At 42.6% G+C, this 17,979-nt stretch overlaps 2 protein-coding genes across 2 annotated transcripts in view; one reads left to right on the top strand and one right to left on the bottom strand.

Annotated features, from left to right (window-relative positions):
• LOC144683194 (FERM domain-containing protein 7-like) overlaps positions 1-993 on the top strand; it is a 62,414-nt gene extending 61,421 nt beyond the window's left edge. The window contains exon 12 of the mRNA XM_078546153.1: positions 10-993. Coding sequence (XP_078402279.1) covers positions 10-993 — 984 coding nt within the window. The remainder of the gene's footprint in view (positions 1-9) is intronic.
• Positions 994-6,993: 6,000 nt separating this feature from the next.
• LOC144683671 (serine/threonine-protein kinase 26) overlaps positions 6,994-17,979 on the bottom strand; it is a 109,516-nt gene continuing 98,530 nt past the window's right edge. The window contains exons 7-11 of the mRNA XM_078546929.1: positions 17,701-17,849; positions 14,061-14,160; positions 13,363-13,425; positions 13,124-13,260; positions 6,994-7,305 (exon numbers count right to left, since the gene is read on the bottom strand). Of these exons, the coding sequence (XP_078403055.1) occupies positions 7,281-7,305; positions 13,124-13,260; positions 13,363-13,425; positions 14,061-14,160; positions 17,701-17,849 (474 nt within the window). The 3' untranslated portion in view covers positions 6,994-7,280. The remainder of the gene's footprint in view (positions 7,306-13,123; positions 13,261-13,362; positions 13,426-14,060; positions 14,161-17,700; positions 17,850-17,979) is intronic.

The following is a 17,979-nucleotide window of genomic DNA, read 5'->3' as shown; positions in this document are numbered from 1 at the left end:
TCTATTCAGGTCAAGGAATTGACACATGACCATGGGGACACTGGGCATTCAGGAGACACCCAGGTTAAGGTGCGGCAGAGGCCAGCACAGAGTGGGAGGAAGGAGTCGGCAGTGGATATTATATTTACCACCGAACTGGAGCGGTCCAAACCCGAGGCTGACCCAGCATTAGAAACCTTCTCTAGCAGCAATGCCTCCACTTCCTACATCGGTGACATTGATACTGAGACCACGAAGGATCCTGTCCAATTTCAAAAAAGCAGGCAACATTTTCAAAGTAACAGGACCAGGATGGATACTGATACAGAAGAGTTAACATGCAAGAACTCACCCGAATTCACAACTGGGAGTCAACATATCAGTGATAATTTCCCGAATTTGGACATTTTTATGTGCAGATCTCTTCGGGTGCCCAGACACACTTCAACAGATGAGAAAATGGTTCGGCCTTCAGGTATGGCTCGCCCAGTCAGCCTGCCTGCTCACAGCTTCTTAGCCAATCATGGGCTTTACCAACAAGCTGTGATGAGGGGTCGCTGTGGCAATACTCTGAACGCAGTGAAGGAGGAGGAGAGCCAGCAGGATGACAGCCTGCAGCCTTCCAAAAGATCACACAGCCAGTCAGATATGAAAACACTTGGCCTAGTACATGTGCCAGAGTTAAGGCCCATGGCTCAGTACCTGCCCCTGGGTTGGAGACAGAATCCCAATAAACTGAGGCCTGTGCATCCAGCACACATGATGCTACAGCGCAAGGAGGCCCTTCAGACAACAGAAAGGTACATCAGCAGTGGAACAGAGTCCAGTGATTCAGACTCAGAAATAATTAGTCCCTACTTTCATCCTCGTCTATTTGGCAAAGTTCTTAGATCTTCAGTGCTGAAGGGAGGCCGATTTTCCTCAGCCTGCCTCCAGTCAGGTGAAGGTGCTTCATTTGATTTGAATTCTGCTGAAGGGCTGAGTCACTTGACGATATACACTGATTTCATTTAACCTGGGATTGATCAAGGTTCACAGTCTCCATGTCCTGGGCCAGCCTGACTATTGTCATCACCATCATCATCATCACCATGGGTTGACTATTGTTGGAGTTCAATGAAAATCCTCTTAAATTTCTCCATAAGGCAGGGACTGGAATACTTGGGTTGCGTGCTGGATTGTTCATGGTCTTCGATCATTAGACTGCTCTATACTGGGGTTGTGGACAATGTTGGTTATTTAAAGAGTTAGCTTGTCTGCTTTTTGATGGTGATTCCTCCAACAAGAGTTTTGCTGTTGGACATGACTGAGTTAATTTACCTTTGCCCAGCACTCAGTGTTGACCTGCCATGGGTAGTGCTGTCTGTTGTTATGGTAACAGGCCTAACACCATTCATGGCATTTACATTTAAATTATATTCAATCCCTCTCTTGTATTGCCACAAAACAGGTTATAGAGAAATGCTAAAGACTACAGTTATCATTCGGAAAGGGACTTAGAAACATACTGTAAGGCAGATGTCAGTTATAGTGCCAGGAATATCTCATGCAGGTTGCAGTGAGGTCAAGTGATGTTTGGGCACTCAATGTATGGGTGTACAGCCTCATGCTTGGCCCACTCAAGCAGCCAATGGATTCCATTGAAATGCTGCATCACTGAACCAGAGTTATACTACACCTGCTGAAAACCTGAAATGTTGCAAGATCACCTCCAGAAGGGAGTGTCACATTTCTTGCTATGGTGTGTAAGCTGAGTTCTGAGCTAAATTCACATTCAAAATAATCTTCAAACGATTGTACCAGTGTGGGCACTGCAGTATAACAGTAACTGCAACAGTCCAACTGTACTTTATGAGACTTTAACAGTATGCATCAGAGAGCATTTTCCCAAGAAGAATTAGTTAAAATACTTTAAGTATCATTATGGCACAGAAGGTGGTGATTCAGCCCATTGATTCTATGCCAGTTCTCTGCCAAGCAATCTGGTCAGTCTCAAATAGAGCCATAGAAAAGGATAGAGTCAGATTAAAGGAAAACAGAGGGAAAGGTTATGTTTATCTTCCCTCAGGGAATGTGTTTCATGGAATCCATTAATAGGTTGAAGTAAACATTTAATAAACCTGCCTGCACAACACGTCAGAGCAAGATCAGCTCATTTATTTATTTTAATATAATGCGGCTTTACTTGAAGTGTAGAAGGCAGCTTCAGTAGCATGAAATTGTCACTAAATTGTCGAGGTTTCTTTTTGTAACCAATATTACAGAAGCTGAGACACAGCCATCACTAATTTGCCAAGTCGCTGCCTCCAATATCTCCTCATGATTATTTGAAACTAGCTGTGTTATTTTTCCTGCCTTCTGGTGTAGTGATTTTTACATCCCCAGAGATTCTAGATCAGTAATCCATAGAGTATGAGCTCAACTTCCACCACTGCACTTCAAAAATGAGAGTTCAATTTAGTTTAATAAAAAGCTAGGTTCAACAAAAGTGACCATGAAGCTGTTGGATTATTGTAAAAACTCAACTGGTTCACCAATGTCTTCTAGTTCAGGCTATATTGTTGCCACAGAGATTTTCACCTTAATGCTCATAAAATTGGGGCATTACATTTCAATGAAAAAATTCCTTGATTTCCGGATGTCCTTGTGTTTTACTGCCAGCGTTGTAATATAGGAAATGTGGTGACCAATCTGTGCACAGCAAGCTAGCACCAAACTGATAATGACCAGATGATTTTTTTTGTATTCTTTGAGGAATAAATATTGGCCAGGGCACTGGGGAGAATTCCCCTGCTCTTCTTAGAAATAGTACCATGGGATCTGTTTGGTCCACCCTGGAGGGCAGACGTGACTTCAGTTTTGACCTTTCATGCAAAAGACCACACTTCTGACTGTGCAGCACTCCCTCAGTATGGCACTGCAGTATCAACCTAGAATATATCCTCAGCTCTCTGGAGTGGAACTTGAAACCACAACCTTCTGATTCAGAGGTGTCACAGCTACAACCAAGCTAAGAGCTCATTTAAACGCTTACAATTGTGTGCCAGAAGTTTTGAATAGATGCCCCACCATGACAAGGAATATAGTGACAGAGCAGAAATGTGTCACTTGTGCAATTTCGGTTTCCACACACACACAAATCAGAAATCGTTCAGAGACTTATTGTGCACAATTGGCCTTCTGCAGTTTGGCTTCTTGTAATGGTCTGACTGACATACAAGCATGAGTTATAACACAGGAAAATGAAGTCTAAATGGAACAATGTTAGAGAGCAATGAGAAATCTTGGCTGGTTTCCACAGTGCCCATGACACCATCTTCGCCAAGCAGCATAGATGGGCTTGTATTTCCTAGACTATAGAAATTAAAGGTGACTAACTGAGGTGCTTATAGATGACCAAAAGGGTTGATAGTTCCTATCTCTGGTGGGGTGGGGTGCAATGTCCACAATAAGGAGGCATAGTCACAAAATTATAACTGGGCCATTCAAGGCAAGGAAGTGCTTCTTCACATAGAGGAGTGGAAATCTTGAAAATTTCCACCCAAAAAGCTGTTGAGGATAGAGAGTTAATTGAAAATTTCAAAACTTGAGTGATAGATTTTTATTAGGATAGGGTATTAAGAAATGTGGAACCAAGACAGGCAAATGGATACCGAGATATAGATCAGCCACGTTTAACAGAATGGCAAAAACAGGCTCGAGGGGCTGAATGTCAACGTTCCTCCGGGCGAACCTGCGAAACACTGCACCATTCTAAAACAGTCTCCACAATCTCCAACAAATACTCGAGAGACAGGATGAGGATGATTTAAATATTTATTCATAAAACCATTCAAAACCCATGACTAAGAACAACAAAACGTTATCTACAAAAAAGATTTACAAGACTATCAACGGTCACAGATCTAACACAGCTCGCTCACCCCTCCTTACATATTTCTATATTTACACCTCTACCATTTTTTTATACACACACTTACAAAAATATTGCTTTTAAATCAAGACACTAATTGTGGCTTTTTCAAAATTACCTCCAAAACAAAAGGATAATTTCTTTTTAATAGAAAAAAATTGGCCTGATTTTGTTGCATTCAGGATGAAAAGTTACCTTGGTTTGGCTGGGTAAATATGTTACTGCAACTGGTGCCAGCTGAGGTTTAATACTTGGCAATTTGCGATAAATGCAGGATGCCAACAACACTGTGTGTGAAATGATGAACACTAGTGGCAACTAAATTCTATATTCTGTCATTGATATGTTGTCTAATTACCATGCACAAACCAATCAATTGTTGAAATATTTGGCAAAATACATCTAAGCGATCTATATATATATATTTATATGTATACCAAAAAGAAACTCTGCGCAAAGGTAAAATTTACAGAACAGGTAAAAAAAATGAAAGATACAATGGCATATCTTTACATTGTGCCCCGCACACAAAACAAAACCAAAGAGTCAGAAGGGAAGTGTAAATACCCTGGTATCATTGGTAACAAAATATATACACACACAGTTCTCTCTCTCTCTCTCTCTCTTGCTCGCTCTCAGGCTGGATGTAGAGGCTTGTCCATTCCTGGGTACCCTGGCAAGGTCTGCGACTGAGGAGTGCAGAACCTTCCCAACTTATTCCAAGATGTCCCACTGCTTCACTCATTGTGAGCTTGGAACCGAACAGAGCTCCTCACACCGAGCACAGGTTTCCCTTCCTTTTGTTCTGTTTCTTATTTTGAATGGGGATTGCTGTCTTGCCAGCTGCTGGGCATTCTGAGAAATTTGAGGGGATGGTTGGGGGGGTGGGGGGCAATTAAAGAGCACCTCTGATTTTCCAAAATTTGGGGATGCATCAAGTAGGAATCCCTGCCACCCCACCTCTCCCCAGCCATCCTGTACACAGGATATTGGCCCTTGGGACTTAACAATTCAATCATTTTTGAGGGGAATTGGCCAACTGCCAAAGATCTTTACACCTACAGACACCAAAACCCACCATTACTCCTAAACCCCTAAATCAGACTTCGCAAACAATTGGACAATTGTATTTGGTTGGCATCCAATCTTTCACCCGATGCCATTCCACAATTAGATGTGAGACACTATGAAAAGAAGCTGCACACAATCATGATGTTACTAATGGAAGACAGAGGCAATTGTTTGTGGCTGCCAGGGTCCTACAAATATACTGAGAACAGGTGAAGCCAAAAAGAGAGATTGGAGCTGAAGAGAAGGGGCTTCAAAATTGCAGACTTTGCAGACTTATCCAAAAGCTTCCATCACAACTCTATCAAGAAACAGGTAGATTCAAGTCAAAGAGGGACTGCAGTCTTTCTGCTGGGGAGGAAGATCACTAGACACAGTGGATCAGCTGCCATAGCGGACAAGGCTACAGGAGAAGAATGTAGAAACTTAGTTAAAAAACTCCTTTCTTATTTAACTTCTGACATGGATTGTTCAGCAATCACGTTCTCTGTCCCCTTTCCTTCTCCCACCAAACTCACCAGAAAAAAGTTGGTGATGGGAGGAGAATGTTGATTCTGTCTCTTCACTGGCCTCTACTGCTTCTCATGCATTGGGGTGTACAGCAAGTTCACACTGTGAGTTGACACTTAGCTTTTATCTGGGCTGTGCCTTTACATATGACCACTTTCAACAACTTTCTTGCGTCATTAAGGGGACGTAATCCAGGTCAGCCCCTTTCAAAGCAGGAATTGCCAAATTGAGTTACAGAATGAACCAACATACCAGCTGGGAGCTTCTTGAAAGCTTCCATCACCCGAGCCTCAAACCTGGCTGTACGGGGCGGGCATAGGGAAGACTGTTGATTTGGAGCAATGCACATGTCCATTCTTCAAAAGGGATTTCAGCTTTAGATTATTCTAATAGGGATACAAGGCAAAAAGGTCCAAGGAAATATGACCCATGGTACCAGAGAAGTGAAGTGAAAGGTCAACTAGCTTTAACTTTTTTGTAAAGAAGCGATAATGTTCTTGTTTTAAAGAATGGGCTCAGTTGCCTTCTCTTGGACCTTGAGGCAAGAGTGTAAGAGTGGATTGAAGGGATGGTTTCTCCACATGGATTCTGCTGACCCATACTATGTGGGCACCAGAATCAGAGACTTAGGTTCCACCTGAACAACACTACCTGAAATGTTATATTTCTGTTACAAATTTATTTTGGGTTCAACAAGACGTACAAAACTAATACCTAGCAATGCAATATAACGTGTTACAAAGAGCAGCCAGTGTAATGGGTCATTATTTTGAGAATGAACCTCACAGCTCAGGGGGCCCAAGCTAATGTATTTGAGAGCCAAGGAGGCTGTTTAATATGGAGCCTTCAGGGTAGTTGGATAAAGTACATATTTGAATTCCTATTAATTTGTATATAATGCCAACATGATTCATGCACAATAAAAACAACAGCACAGACACTGATGCTTTCCAAATGCCAAATCAAATAGGACCATGTAGTAATGCAGAAAATATAAGCCTGAATAGGTGAGCTGCCTGATTCTTGACAGGTTATCAGACTTTGGGGAAGGACATCCATGGTACAGCTGGTTTCAAGATAACCATTGACTTTACAAGGCGCCAATAGTCAAGGAGATGGGGTCAGGATTGGGCACTCAATCTGAAATCATGCTAAGGCTTGTCAAGCCATGAAGTGAGGAGATAGAGTGGGCCTCCTCACAAGTAATCACATACCTTACTATTCATTACATCTACTGTCCATGATCTCCTTATCCAGCTGGGCTCAGGTGTGGAGAAACAAGGTGTTTGGAGAAGAAAGCAAGCACGTGTCTGCTCGTTTTAGAACGATCTGCAACTTTCTCGTAAAATCACATGACATCACCCTCTTCCTTTCTCTCATCTACAATCTAAACCTTTATTTCCCTGAGCTGCAAGTAGCTGCCTGAGGTCTAATAGCGGTGGAGATTAATGTAGATTTAAGATGGCTGCTTGACACTTGCCTAAACAGACATTGCAATCAAAAATGGCATTTAACTCAGTGTTGGGCTTGAGATTTCTATTTAAATAACCAACATGTACAGTAGGGGCAGGGGTTCTCCCTATTTAAAGAAAACAATCATTTGCAGTCCACTGCGTACTCTCTTCCTTGGCCTTTACCGTCATTGTATGAACAAAACTCATTGTTAAAAATACGAAAGAGTTAAGAACCGTTTCGAGAGAGAACAGAGATGTGGGAGGTGAGAAGGAAATGCTTCTTCATTCTCGGAGGTGTCATGTTTGGACATCTGGGTCCTGATAAACGAGTCCTAGTCGGTAGGTGGCAGGCTTCTTTAGGATGCTTCGGTGGCTGAGAACCTAATGCAGACAAAAGATTATAAAATTAGAAATGAAAGATGGCATTTTATAAAGAACAATATTCTCTTTGCATCCTCTGTCAACTTGAGGTCATCCAAAAATTTATTTTCTGTGCCCTAACCAGGACTCACTCCCCTATAACCCCTCTATTCCACTGCCCACATTGACTACCAGTGAATGTAATACCTGAAATTTTTAAGTTATTATCCTCGTTTTGAGATATCCTCCAGAACAACACTGAAGAGGCAGCAGCTGCAGAAAAGGCTAAATGCTAACACACCACACACTCAAGAAAGATACAATTAAAGAAGATAGTGCACTTCTACAAGGGTTAAACCAAAAGAATAGTTAACACTTCACACATTTGGCTTGTAGCAGGAGATCATTCATTGTACGCCCGCTGAAGAAGGAAGTCTTTACCACTCTTGAATTGTAGTTTGGATGAGTTTGAGAATCTGGAGGCTGTGAAGTCTTTACAAGCCTCCCAGCCTGAATCCTAAATCCAAGCTAAGCTGTAAAGATATTGGACATCCTGATGTGAAAGCCACAAAGTGCCTTGCCCCTCCTTATCTCTTCAAACTCCTACAACTCTCTGCGATATCTGCGCTTCTCCAATTCTGGCCTCTTGCACATCCCTGATTTTAAGTGCTCCACCACTGGTGGCCATGCCTTCAACTTCCTGGGCCCTAAGCTTTGGAATTCTCCCCCTAAACCTCTCCGCTCTTTAACTGCTCTCTTCTCCTTGAAGTCATTCCTTATCTTAACCCACCTCCCTGATTAAGCTTTTGGCTGCTTGTGCTAATGCTGTGAAATTTTGTCTGATAAATGTTCCTGCGAAGCTTGGGGCATCCTATTATTCTACGCTAAAAGTGCTATCTAGGTGCTTGCTGTTTGTTATTGTTGGTTAGTGCTCCATTTTACTGGGGGTATAGTGTAGTGACAATGTGACTGGACTAGTAAACCACAGTGTCACTAACAGGGGAGGAGAAATAAACTGAAACCACCATTCTCTCCCCTTATTGTCTACAATCAGTGTGGGTGTTTTGGAAAGGTAGATATGTGTGTTCCTAAACCCCCTATAGGTCAATTTTTAAAAAAAACAGCAGCAGATGTGAGTTTAAATAGAGGATTATTTATTCTCACAGTCCCTGCGAAAATCTAAATGCTAACACGTCCCACACTCAAGAAAGATACAATTAAAGAAGATAGTGCACTTCTACAAAGGTTAAACCAAAAGAATAGCTAATACTTCACATATTTGGCTTGTTGCAGGAGATCATTCATTATGGGCCTGGTGAAAAAGGGAGTCTTTAGCCCTCCTGAATTGTAGTTTGGACGAGTTTGAATAGCTGGAGTCAGATATCAGGATTATTGCAGGGTTCCCTGGAAGTGATGAATGTTCAGCATGTCATGAGGCTAAGCACTTTGTGGCTTTCATATCAAGAGGTCCAAATTCTTTACAGGTTTGATTTAGGAATCGGACTGGGAGGAGTTTAAAAACCTTGACAGCCTCCAGGTTCTTGAAAGACAAAAATGACATGGCCTTTTTTCAGCAGCTGTTGTCTTTTTGGTGTTTTTCTGCAGACTGCCCAGATCTTTTCTGGATCTTTAGACCAAAACACGTTATCTCCAGCTGGTTACAGTCACATGACCAATACGGGTATTGTTTAACCAGAATGGTTGGGAGTCCAAAGACATCACGAGACAATAGGACCTAGTTGGTGATCTTTCACACTTATTCAGTGGATAACTGGTCTCTTTGGTTCTCTTTTGTGAAGCATTGATCTTGGAGATGATAAGTCTAGAGGTCTATTGATTCCATGTTTGGAGTAAACTTCGAACAATAGCATGAGTAAATTCCACAAAGCGGTGCATGTCTAGGCATTCAAGGGGAAGTCCCCTTCCCAGGATGATTCAATTAGGAACTTTCTGGAAGCTTGAGGTATTCTGTGCTGATGTTGTTACAGTCACCTGACCCTTTGGTAGCCATCTCAGCCACATTGTGAGTGTCCATTTTAAAACATCTAGTTCCAGAAGATTCTACACGGACACAGTCCAGTCATGAAGTTATGAATAGGACATGCCTTCACAGGGCATGACAAAGGTATGAGGTTCAAATTCAGTATGAGAACTTTTAATTTTTAAAAAAAGTCTGAAAGTGTAAACCTGGTAGCACTAAAAGTGACCACGAAGCTGTTGGACTGTTGTAAATACTCAACTGGTTCACTAACGTTCTTAAAGGGAAGAAAGCCTGAGTCCTTACCCAGTCCGTTCCACATGCGACTCCAATCCCACACTCAATGTGACTCTTTAGTGCCCTGTGAAGTGGCCACAAGCCAAGTGGGGCAAAGGGTAATAAGTGCTGCCCTTGCCAGCATCACACACATCCCAAGAATGGATATGAAAGCATATAAACTTCCAGGTAGTTTTTGCACTGTTAACGGTACGGATGGATTTACTTAAGTGTGATCATGACACAATTAAATAAGGGGAACACAATGCATCGTATGAAATTGTTACTGGGCAGATAGCTCGCAGTCCGAAGTCTTCCCCCTTGTGGATGCTGATGGTGCTGCACTTTTTCGACTGAAATTTGCAGTCATTTGTACAGTACATGACAAACAAGGATTAAACACAGCATCCCTCAGAGGAAGCATCAGTCATGCGATTGTGGAAATCCCAAATAATCCAGCTGTTACGGGTGATTCATGACTCTAATCAGTTACTTTGATTGGGAGGTAGGGGAACTTTAGGAGGTAGGGGTTTAGGCCTATACAGCAGGATGGACGGTTGTACAAGCTCACACAACCCATTCAATAACGGAAGCTCACTTACAGTCACTGGAGTATCCCACTGGCATCAATTCAGGATTGAGCTAGAATTCTGGGAATGTCTGGAATGGGGTTCCAAACCTGTCCCTTCCAAGTCAGGTGGGATCACCATCACTGAGCCACACTCCGCTTGTGAGGTAATGAATTATAAATTGCATATTCCTCTTTAGGCTGGGTGCCTCATACTTTCCATTGTAAATTTTGCCTCTTCTTGACTGGGATTAAATTGCCCTGGTTACATTGTGAATCCTACTGCATCCCTAAAGTGCTGACTGAATCTTTACAGCACAAGGTTTTCATAACCCCCTGAATGCATTATGTTCAGAAGTGAGAACAGAAAACAACAGGCCATCAGCCAGCATTCCCAAGAGCACGCGGGTTAATACGATACAACTTCAGCCATGTCAACCCTGCATTTCTCTTCAGGGTTGGACACGGCCAGGTGAGAGGTTCTGAGGTACCACTGGAATTCATTGCTTCCTGGGATTCATGGTGAGCAATGTGCCATTCAGCATGAATCTGTCTGTCATGGGCAAGATCCAATCATGAGGACACCTAGCAGCCTGCTAGTCATGCCTTGTGCTGGACAGCTGTAACTTTGGTTAATCTGCATAGAGGAAACCTTCACTAAACCTATCACTATAAATAACTGCAACAGCAAGGTCAGGAGTTCAACCTTTCATACCTTCAGGACATCCTTGAGCACTTCACAGCCAAGATAGCACTTCTGAAATGTAGCTTGTGGCTTAATATAGGAAACGTGGCAGCCACTTTGTGCACAGCATGCTTCCACGGACAGCAGTGAGATATTGAGCAGACATTCTCTTTTTTAGTGACGTTGGTTGAGGGATAAAATATTGGCCAAAGCACCATTAGAACTCCAACATTCTACATCAAATGGTGCCATGGGATATTTTGCACCTACCCGAGAGGGCAGGCAGGGTCTTGGGTTAACAACTCATCTGAAACGCAGCACCTCTGTCAGTGCAGCACTCCCCCCGTACTCCCCTGGGAGTGTCAGCCTGGGTGTTGTGCTTTAGTCCCTAGAGTGAAGCTGAGAGCACTGCCAATGAGCCACGGGATTGGAAAACATATCAGGAGTATTTTACGCATCTGATCATTAGACGCTGCGACTGGTGCAACAGATTTCCGCTGTCGCCCTAATAATCCCAAAAGAAACATTCAATTTGTAGAATCTAGTGAATCAATGCCAAATACTGTTAACTTATTACATGGAATCTTGATCTCTACTAGATGTTGAAAATAACCTTCCTCTGTTTCTGCTAAATGATCCCCTGTGCCACTGCTAATTTCAATTGGGAAAATCTGCTATTTTGTAAGGGCAGGAGTATTATCTCAAAGACGGCAATGTATTATCCTGCTGCTAAGTTGGGAGCAATGCTTATCATCCGTGCTCTTCTCTTTTAAATCCACAAAATTTAACTGTTGTAAATCGGCCCTATACCTAAGAACGAGAGGCTGGCTGCTGCTGCCGGGGATTGTTTGTGGATTGGCAACAACTGTAAATTCCTGGTTCCGGAACAGGAAATAAAACAGCAGGAAGTGATGGTTTCGATTTTGTCCCCCAAATGTTATTTATTCATTGGGGGCATTCCCCAACTGCTCAGCTGTGGTTTGACTATGCAAATGACGCATAGACTTTGCATGCATAAGGTTTTCACGATCTGATAAAATCAAGACAAATGTTTCATGGAGTTAAGGTGAATGCTAAACAAAGAGAAGGCTATAAGTGTAGGAGTGTGATGAGAACCTTTCTCGTTGCTTTTAACCCATACCATAACAACAAAACCTGCATTAATATAGCGCCTTTAAGGCAGTGGTCCATGCCAAGGTGCTCCACAGGGGTGTAATCAGACAAAATTTAACACAGAACAAAAGAATGAGACATTAGGATTAATTAGAAAAGTTAGTGGGCAGGTACAGCAAATGGTTAGGAAGGCAAATGGAATATTGTCGTTTATTGACAGGAGAATGGAATATAAAAGTATGAATGTTTTGCCACAGTTGGTGAGACCACCTCTGGAGTACTGTGTACTGGTCTCCTTATTTAAGAAAGGATATAAATGAATTAGAAGCAGTTCAAAGAAGGTTCACTCGACTGATACCTGGGATGAGGGGATTGTCTTATGAGGAAAAGTTGGACAGGTTGGGCCTGTATCCATTGGAGTTTAGAAAATTGAGGGGTGATCTTATTGAAACATATAAGATCCTGAGGGGACTTGACAGGGTGGATGCTGAAAGGATGTTTCCCCTTGTGGGAGAGACTAGAACTAGAGGTCACAGTTTAAAAATATGGGGTCTCCCGTCAAAGACGGAGATGAGAAGAAATTTTTTCTCTCAGAGGATTATGAATCTTTGGAACTCTCTTCCCCAGACAGCGGTGGAGGCAGGGTCAATAAATATATTTAAGGCAGAGGTGGATAGATTGTTGATTAACGAAAGAGTCAAAGGTTATTGGGGGTAAGGCAGCAATGTTGAGTTGAGGCCACAATCAGATCAGCCGAATGGCCTACTCCTGCTCCTACTTCATATGTTCGTACGTATGTGAGCAAGCACTTGATCAAAGTGGTTAGAGAGGGAATTCAGAGCTTAGGGCCTCGGAGGCCAAAGGCATGGCCACCGATGGTGGGGCAATGGGAGAGAGGGAAATGTGTTTAGGGTATGTGTACGAGACCAGAGCTGGAGGAACACAGTTCTCAGAAGGTTATAGGGCTGGTTATAGGTTACTGAGTTAGAAATAGATAAGATATCTGAAGCTGGGAATTGATTGTAAAAGGGCTGATATTACTGCCTGACTGGTATTTATTAGCATGGATTTATTTAAGTTTAGAAAGGTTGGATGATAAAGAAAAATAAATAGCAATACAACTAAACAAATACTCAATAAATAGCTTCAGATTTATTACTAACATATCAATGGCTAACACAGGATCAGTATTTCAAACATTTTGCAACAAGGTGCTGACCTTTGAAACCTGTCTATTAGTTTCTTTATCATCTTCTCTGTGATGCCTGGGCAGCTTGCTTCCACCACGTTAATGCTTTTTTCAAGTTCATTTATTGCTTCAGTCTTCCCCGCATTGCCTCTTTCCTGTTCTTTAAGCTGTTTTGAGAAAGATGCATGGGTTTTAGTTCTGTTCTGAATACCCTCACTCGGTGAAAATAAAGCAGGTGCCCTTAAAAGGAGCCTCCACGTTTCACCTACCTCAGCAAAGAGAGGAGCAATCACGGTCGATAAACATGCTGAGAGTTTCTTGAGGTCTTGGTCCTACAGAATAGGAGAATGAAAATGTTAACAACTGCTTAGGTCAGTGTGAAAATACTGGTGGAAGCACATCAGCCTGGAGCAGTGGTTGCAGTATGCAATCCTTGAAGCAAGGGAGTATATATATCTGTCTCCATTCCCCCCATTCCATTCACACTTCACTACTGACATAAAGTTCTGAGTTTGCATTCCACTCCAGAAACCGGAGCACAAGGTCCTAGCTGACGCTCCAATGCAGTACTGAGGGAGTGCTGCATATTCAGTGGTGCGGCCTTTCAGATGGGATGCTCTCTTAGATGGTCATGTGAGATCCCACCCCACGATTTAAAGAGCAGCAGAGGAGTTCTCCCTGGTGTACAAACCAGTATTCATCTCTCTACCAAAATCACAAAATCAGATTAGCCGATCAGGTTGGACAGGTGCGCAGGTTGGACACAGCTGTGTTTCCTCACTGACTAGGTTAGATTTACAGCTGCTTATAACTCAGGACTCATGGAATAATTTTCCCTCTAAACCTTATTGAGCCAGCCTGCTGTTCTTTTTCTAATTAAACAATCCTATTCGAAAGGAATTTAGAAGGCAGGATAAGGAGGAAGGAGTTCCAGGCCGCTCTTCGTGGAAAACCTTTAGTTACTTACTGTTCCATTCTGTAGTTTCTTCTGGTCAGGTTTCTTTCTGACGGTGGTGAAGGACCACTCGATAGGTTTGGCATTTTTATTCTCCTTGTCATTACTTCCACTAAAGGAGAAAAAAGCAGAATTTTAAAGGGTCATGTGACAGATCGATTCCCATCCCTTCATAAGGTCCAGTGTTACTTTCTTGTTCACAGACAACTTCTTCAGCCACAGAAAGGTCTCACCCACAAGCCGGATGAACCCAGGTGGATACTGTTCCTGCTCTCCAGCACTGCGACTCAAATGGCAGTAACAGACCATTGCTGCCACTGAGATCAGTTTGTTCAGGCTGGGGTTGAACTCTTCTGCTCTAAACGGAGCAGTACTACACTGGGCCGTCAATTTATCCAATCAGCCACTGGCCAATGACCTACCCAGAAACAGAAACATTCCAGTTTGGACTTAGGATAACCTTGCACCTCGCAATGGAGAATGTACCAACAGTCGGGAAAAGGTAAGCAAGGAATTTCAAAACATCCTGCAGGAAGAAAGAACTTCCACATAGATCACTCTTTATCACATCTTTAAGAACATTTCTGAGCCATGTGTCAGCCATGATTCAATGGATAGCACTCTGACCTCTGACTCAGAAGGTTGTGGGTTCAAGTCCAACGCAGGCCAACACTCTGTGTAATATTGAGGGAGTGCTACACTGTAGAGTGCCATTTTTCAGATGGTAGGGCAGTTCTTCCTGGTGGCCTGGCCAATATTTATCCCTTAACCAACATCATTAAAAATAGTTTAGCTCAGAGGGCTGTTGTGTCGACCAAATAATTGCCGACAGCTTCTGTAGTACAAGGGTACAACAGAAATTAGTAGTAATTGAAAAGTGTGTCTGTGGGTCTATGCGAATGTGCACATGTGTCTGTCTGTGTGTGTGTCTCTTGTCTGTGTGCTCATGTGTGTATGCGTGCGCACATGTGTGTGTGTGTGTGTGTGGCAGGTGTTCTGGGTTCAATGACTGAAAGTGACATCGGATTAGTTGCTGTTATTGCATTATTAATTTCCTTATTGAAAATATCCTGTTCACCAACATCAAATATATTAGCTAACAATGCTTCAAGAATGACAAAAAATGACTCAGTGATGATGAATCTAATTTTCAATGTGCACTGGGCTGGGGCAGGAATACCAGTTTGCCAGTCCATTACAGCAATAAATTAACATCCAACCACTCAGGACCAACAGTATGTTATCATCCATCCAATCAGGAGTGACAATATATAAACATTCAATCAGGAGTGACAATATATTAGCATCCACTCAGGAGTGACAATGTCATAGATAAAAGGTACAAAAGTGATTTTCTTCGAGGCCTATGCTTCACTGCACTTGGCCAAGATGCTAAAGATGACCTTGGGATAAGTTCCCCACTAATTTGCCTTCCCTCCAAGGAGGAACTTTCTATTCAGTACTCCTTCTCAAAGACATGACCAAGCACAGGGAATGTGGCTTACAGTGGATGTCGTGTTGCACCATGGCATCTCAAGTTATGGAAGCTCAATGTGAGCTGTTCTATAAGTCCCCTGACTTTCTCCCTTTACATCCTTCTTTCCTGAAGGCAAGGTAGGAAAAAGTGGGGTCGTGAGACTAGGTGAGTTGCTCTTGCAGAGAGCCAGCATAAACATAATGGGCTGAATGGTCTCCTCCTTTGCTGCAACTCCCTCTATGATTCTATGTTTATTGGCTCAGTTGGGAAGAGGAAATGTTGAAAAAGCCTTTAGGTTATATTGAAGTTTCCACTTCAACTTGAACATTTCTTGATCTTTCCCTCAGATTCTTGAGAGCTGGCATCAGCCACAGTCACCTTGCACTGGATCCTCTCGAAGCCAATTTCATCTTTCTTCTGGGGCCACTGCCAAATTCTGCACCCATATTACGATGGAGCTTAACCACAGTCTTCCACTGAAATAATTTAATTTCCCACTGCTAATGGCCAAGCTAGTTCTTTGTACAGTGGGCTGATACATTCAAAGACTTATTAAAAATAATCCTGAAATCCTTTACCAGATAATTACAATATCCCATTTCAGACAAATCTTGGGCTCTTACAGCAAAAGCAATAATCTGCTCAATATTCATCGTATGCTCTGTCTTGAATAAGCAACGCTTCCCTTTCCTGAATTCACAGTGTCCGCCCTTCCCTGAACCCAGCGACTGTCCTTTCCCAAATCCGTATTGACCTTTCCCAATTCAAATCAGCCTTTCCAATTCTGTACTGCCCACCTTTTCCCGAATCCATTCTCCTGCTTTTTCTTGAATCTATTTCCCATGTCCTCTCCACACTCCCTCTGTGAAGATCTGTCTCCCCGGATATTTCCCTTAAATGTGATTGGTGGATCTTCTGTTCAATACGAAGGTATCTACTGTGAGATTTTCAGCTACACAAGACTCTTGATACATTTTCAAATAATTCAGTCTCGTGTGCTGCTCCCCAATCCCCAAGAATCTGACATCCACCGTCCACTTGCAGCCCTTTCACTCCCTCGTACAAGTGATCTTTAATCAGCAATAACAGCTAATCGATCTTGCAAGGCATCACAGTGGAGACCAGTTCTGTTGAAGAGTCATACGGACTCGAAACGTTAACTGTGTTCCTCTCCGCAGATGCTGCCATACCTGCTGAGTTTTTCCAGGTATTTTTTTTTTTGTTTTGGATTTCCGGCATCCGCAGTTTTTTGCTTTTATTTTTGTTACAGTGGAGACCTATCCTGACTCACCATTAACACACAACACACCTCAGCAGGTAATAATTAGGGTACTGAGGCCAACTGTCACAGGCCTGGCAGAGATGACACCTGGATGTTCACTTGCTCATGATCAATTTGAGTGGTGGAGGTGGTGTGGCAGGTGGTGGGAGGTAGGCGCCAAGCTCCACAACAATGATTCCAACAGGTTGGAGGTCATTCTCAGGATGTGGGTGTCACTGGCAAGGCCGGCATTTGCTGTTCATTTCTAAGTGCCCCAAGAAAGTTATCACAAGCTGCCATCTTCAAACACTAAAATAAAAGCAAAATAATGTGGATGCTGAAAATCTGAAATAAAAACTGAAAAAGCTCAGCAGGTCTGGCAGCATTTATAGAAAGAGAAATAGAGTTAATGTTTCAAGTCCGTATGACTCTTCTTTGGAACTGTTCAGTCCTGAAGAAGAGTCATATTCGACTCGAAATGTTAACTCTGTTTCTCTCGTGCTGCCAGAACTGCTGAACTTTTCCAGCACTTTGTTTTTATTATTCAAATGCTGCTTTGTGGCAGTTTGATATAGCGAGTAGCTCATTGGTTATGTCAGAGGGCAGTTCAGAGTTCACCATGTTGGTGTGGGACACATACTGGCCCAGACTGGGTGAGGATAGCAGCTTTCCTTCACTCTAGGACAATATTAAAACAGTTGGCTTTTATCTGACAATCCAATAGCTCTATAGTCACTTTTACTGGGACCAACTTTTTTTTATTTCCAGAGTTATTTTCAAACTGAATTCAAATTCTCAGGTTGCATCAGTGGGATTTAAATTCTCATTCACTGAATTATCAGGTCCAGATCTCTGGGTTACTAATCTGGTAACAGAACCACCACACTTCCCATGATGTATTAAAAAGCACTTACGAATCTGACTCATCTGAACTGGAGTCATCATCACTGTGTCCTTCTGCCTTCCACCTCTTGTACCCGTCAATTAGTTCCGTTAGATAAGAGGTCTTCTTGCAGTTTTTAATGATGAACTTATGTTTGAGCAACTCCTTGGCTGTCGGACGCTAAGCAAATATGGAAAGAAAGATGGAGGGTAAGTAGGTTTTGCTTCTCAAGGACTTGTACTGACTCAAGCAAACTGATGGAGAATCCTTCTGCTGACCCACAATCTCTCACTAAGAGTCTGATTGCTTG

The sequence above is a fragment of the Cetorhinus maximus genome, chromosome 8, assembly GCF_964194155.1.
Source record: "Cetorhinus maximus chromosome 8, sCetMax3.hap1.1, whole genome shotgun sequence".
Taxonomy (NCBI): domain Eukaryota; kingdom Metazoa; phylum Chordata; class Chondrichthyes; order Lamniformes; family Cetorhinidae; genus Cetorhinus; species Cetorhinus maximus.
This window is presented reverse-complemented; position numbering and strand designations above follow the sequence as displayed.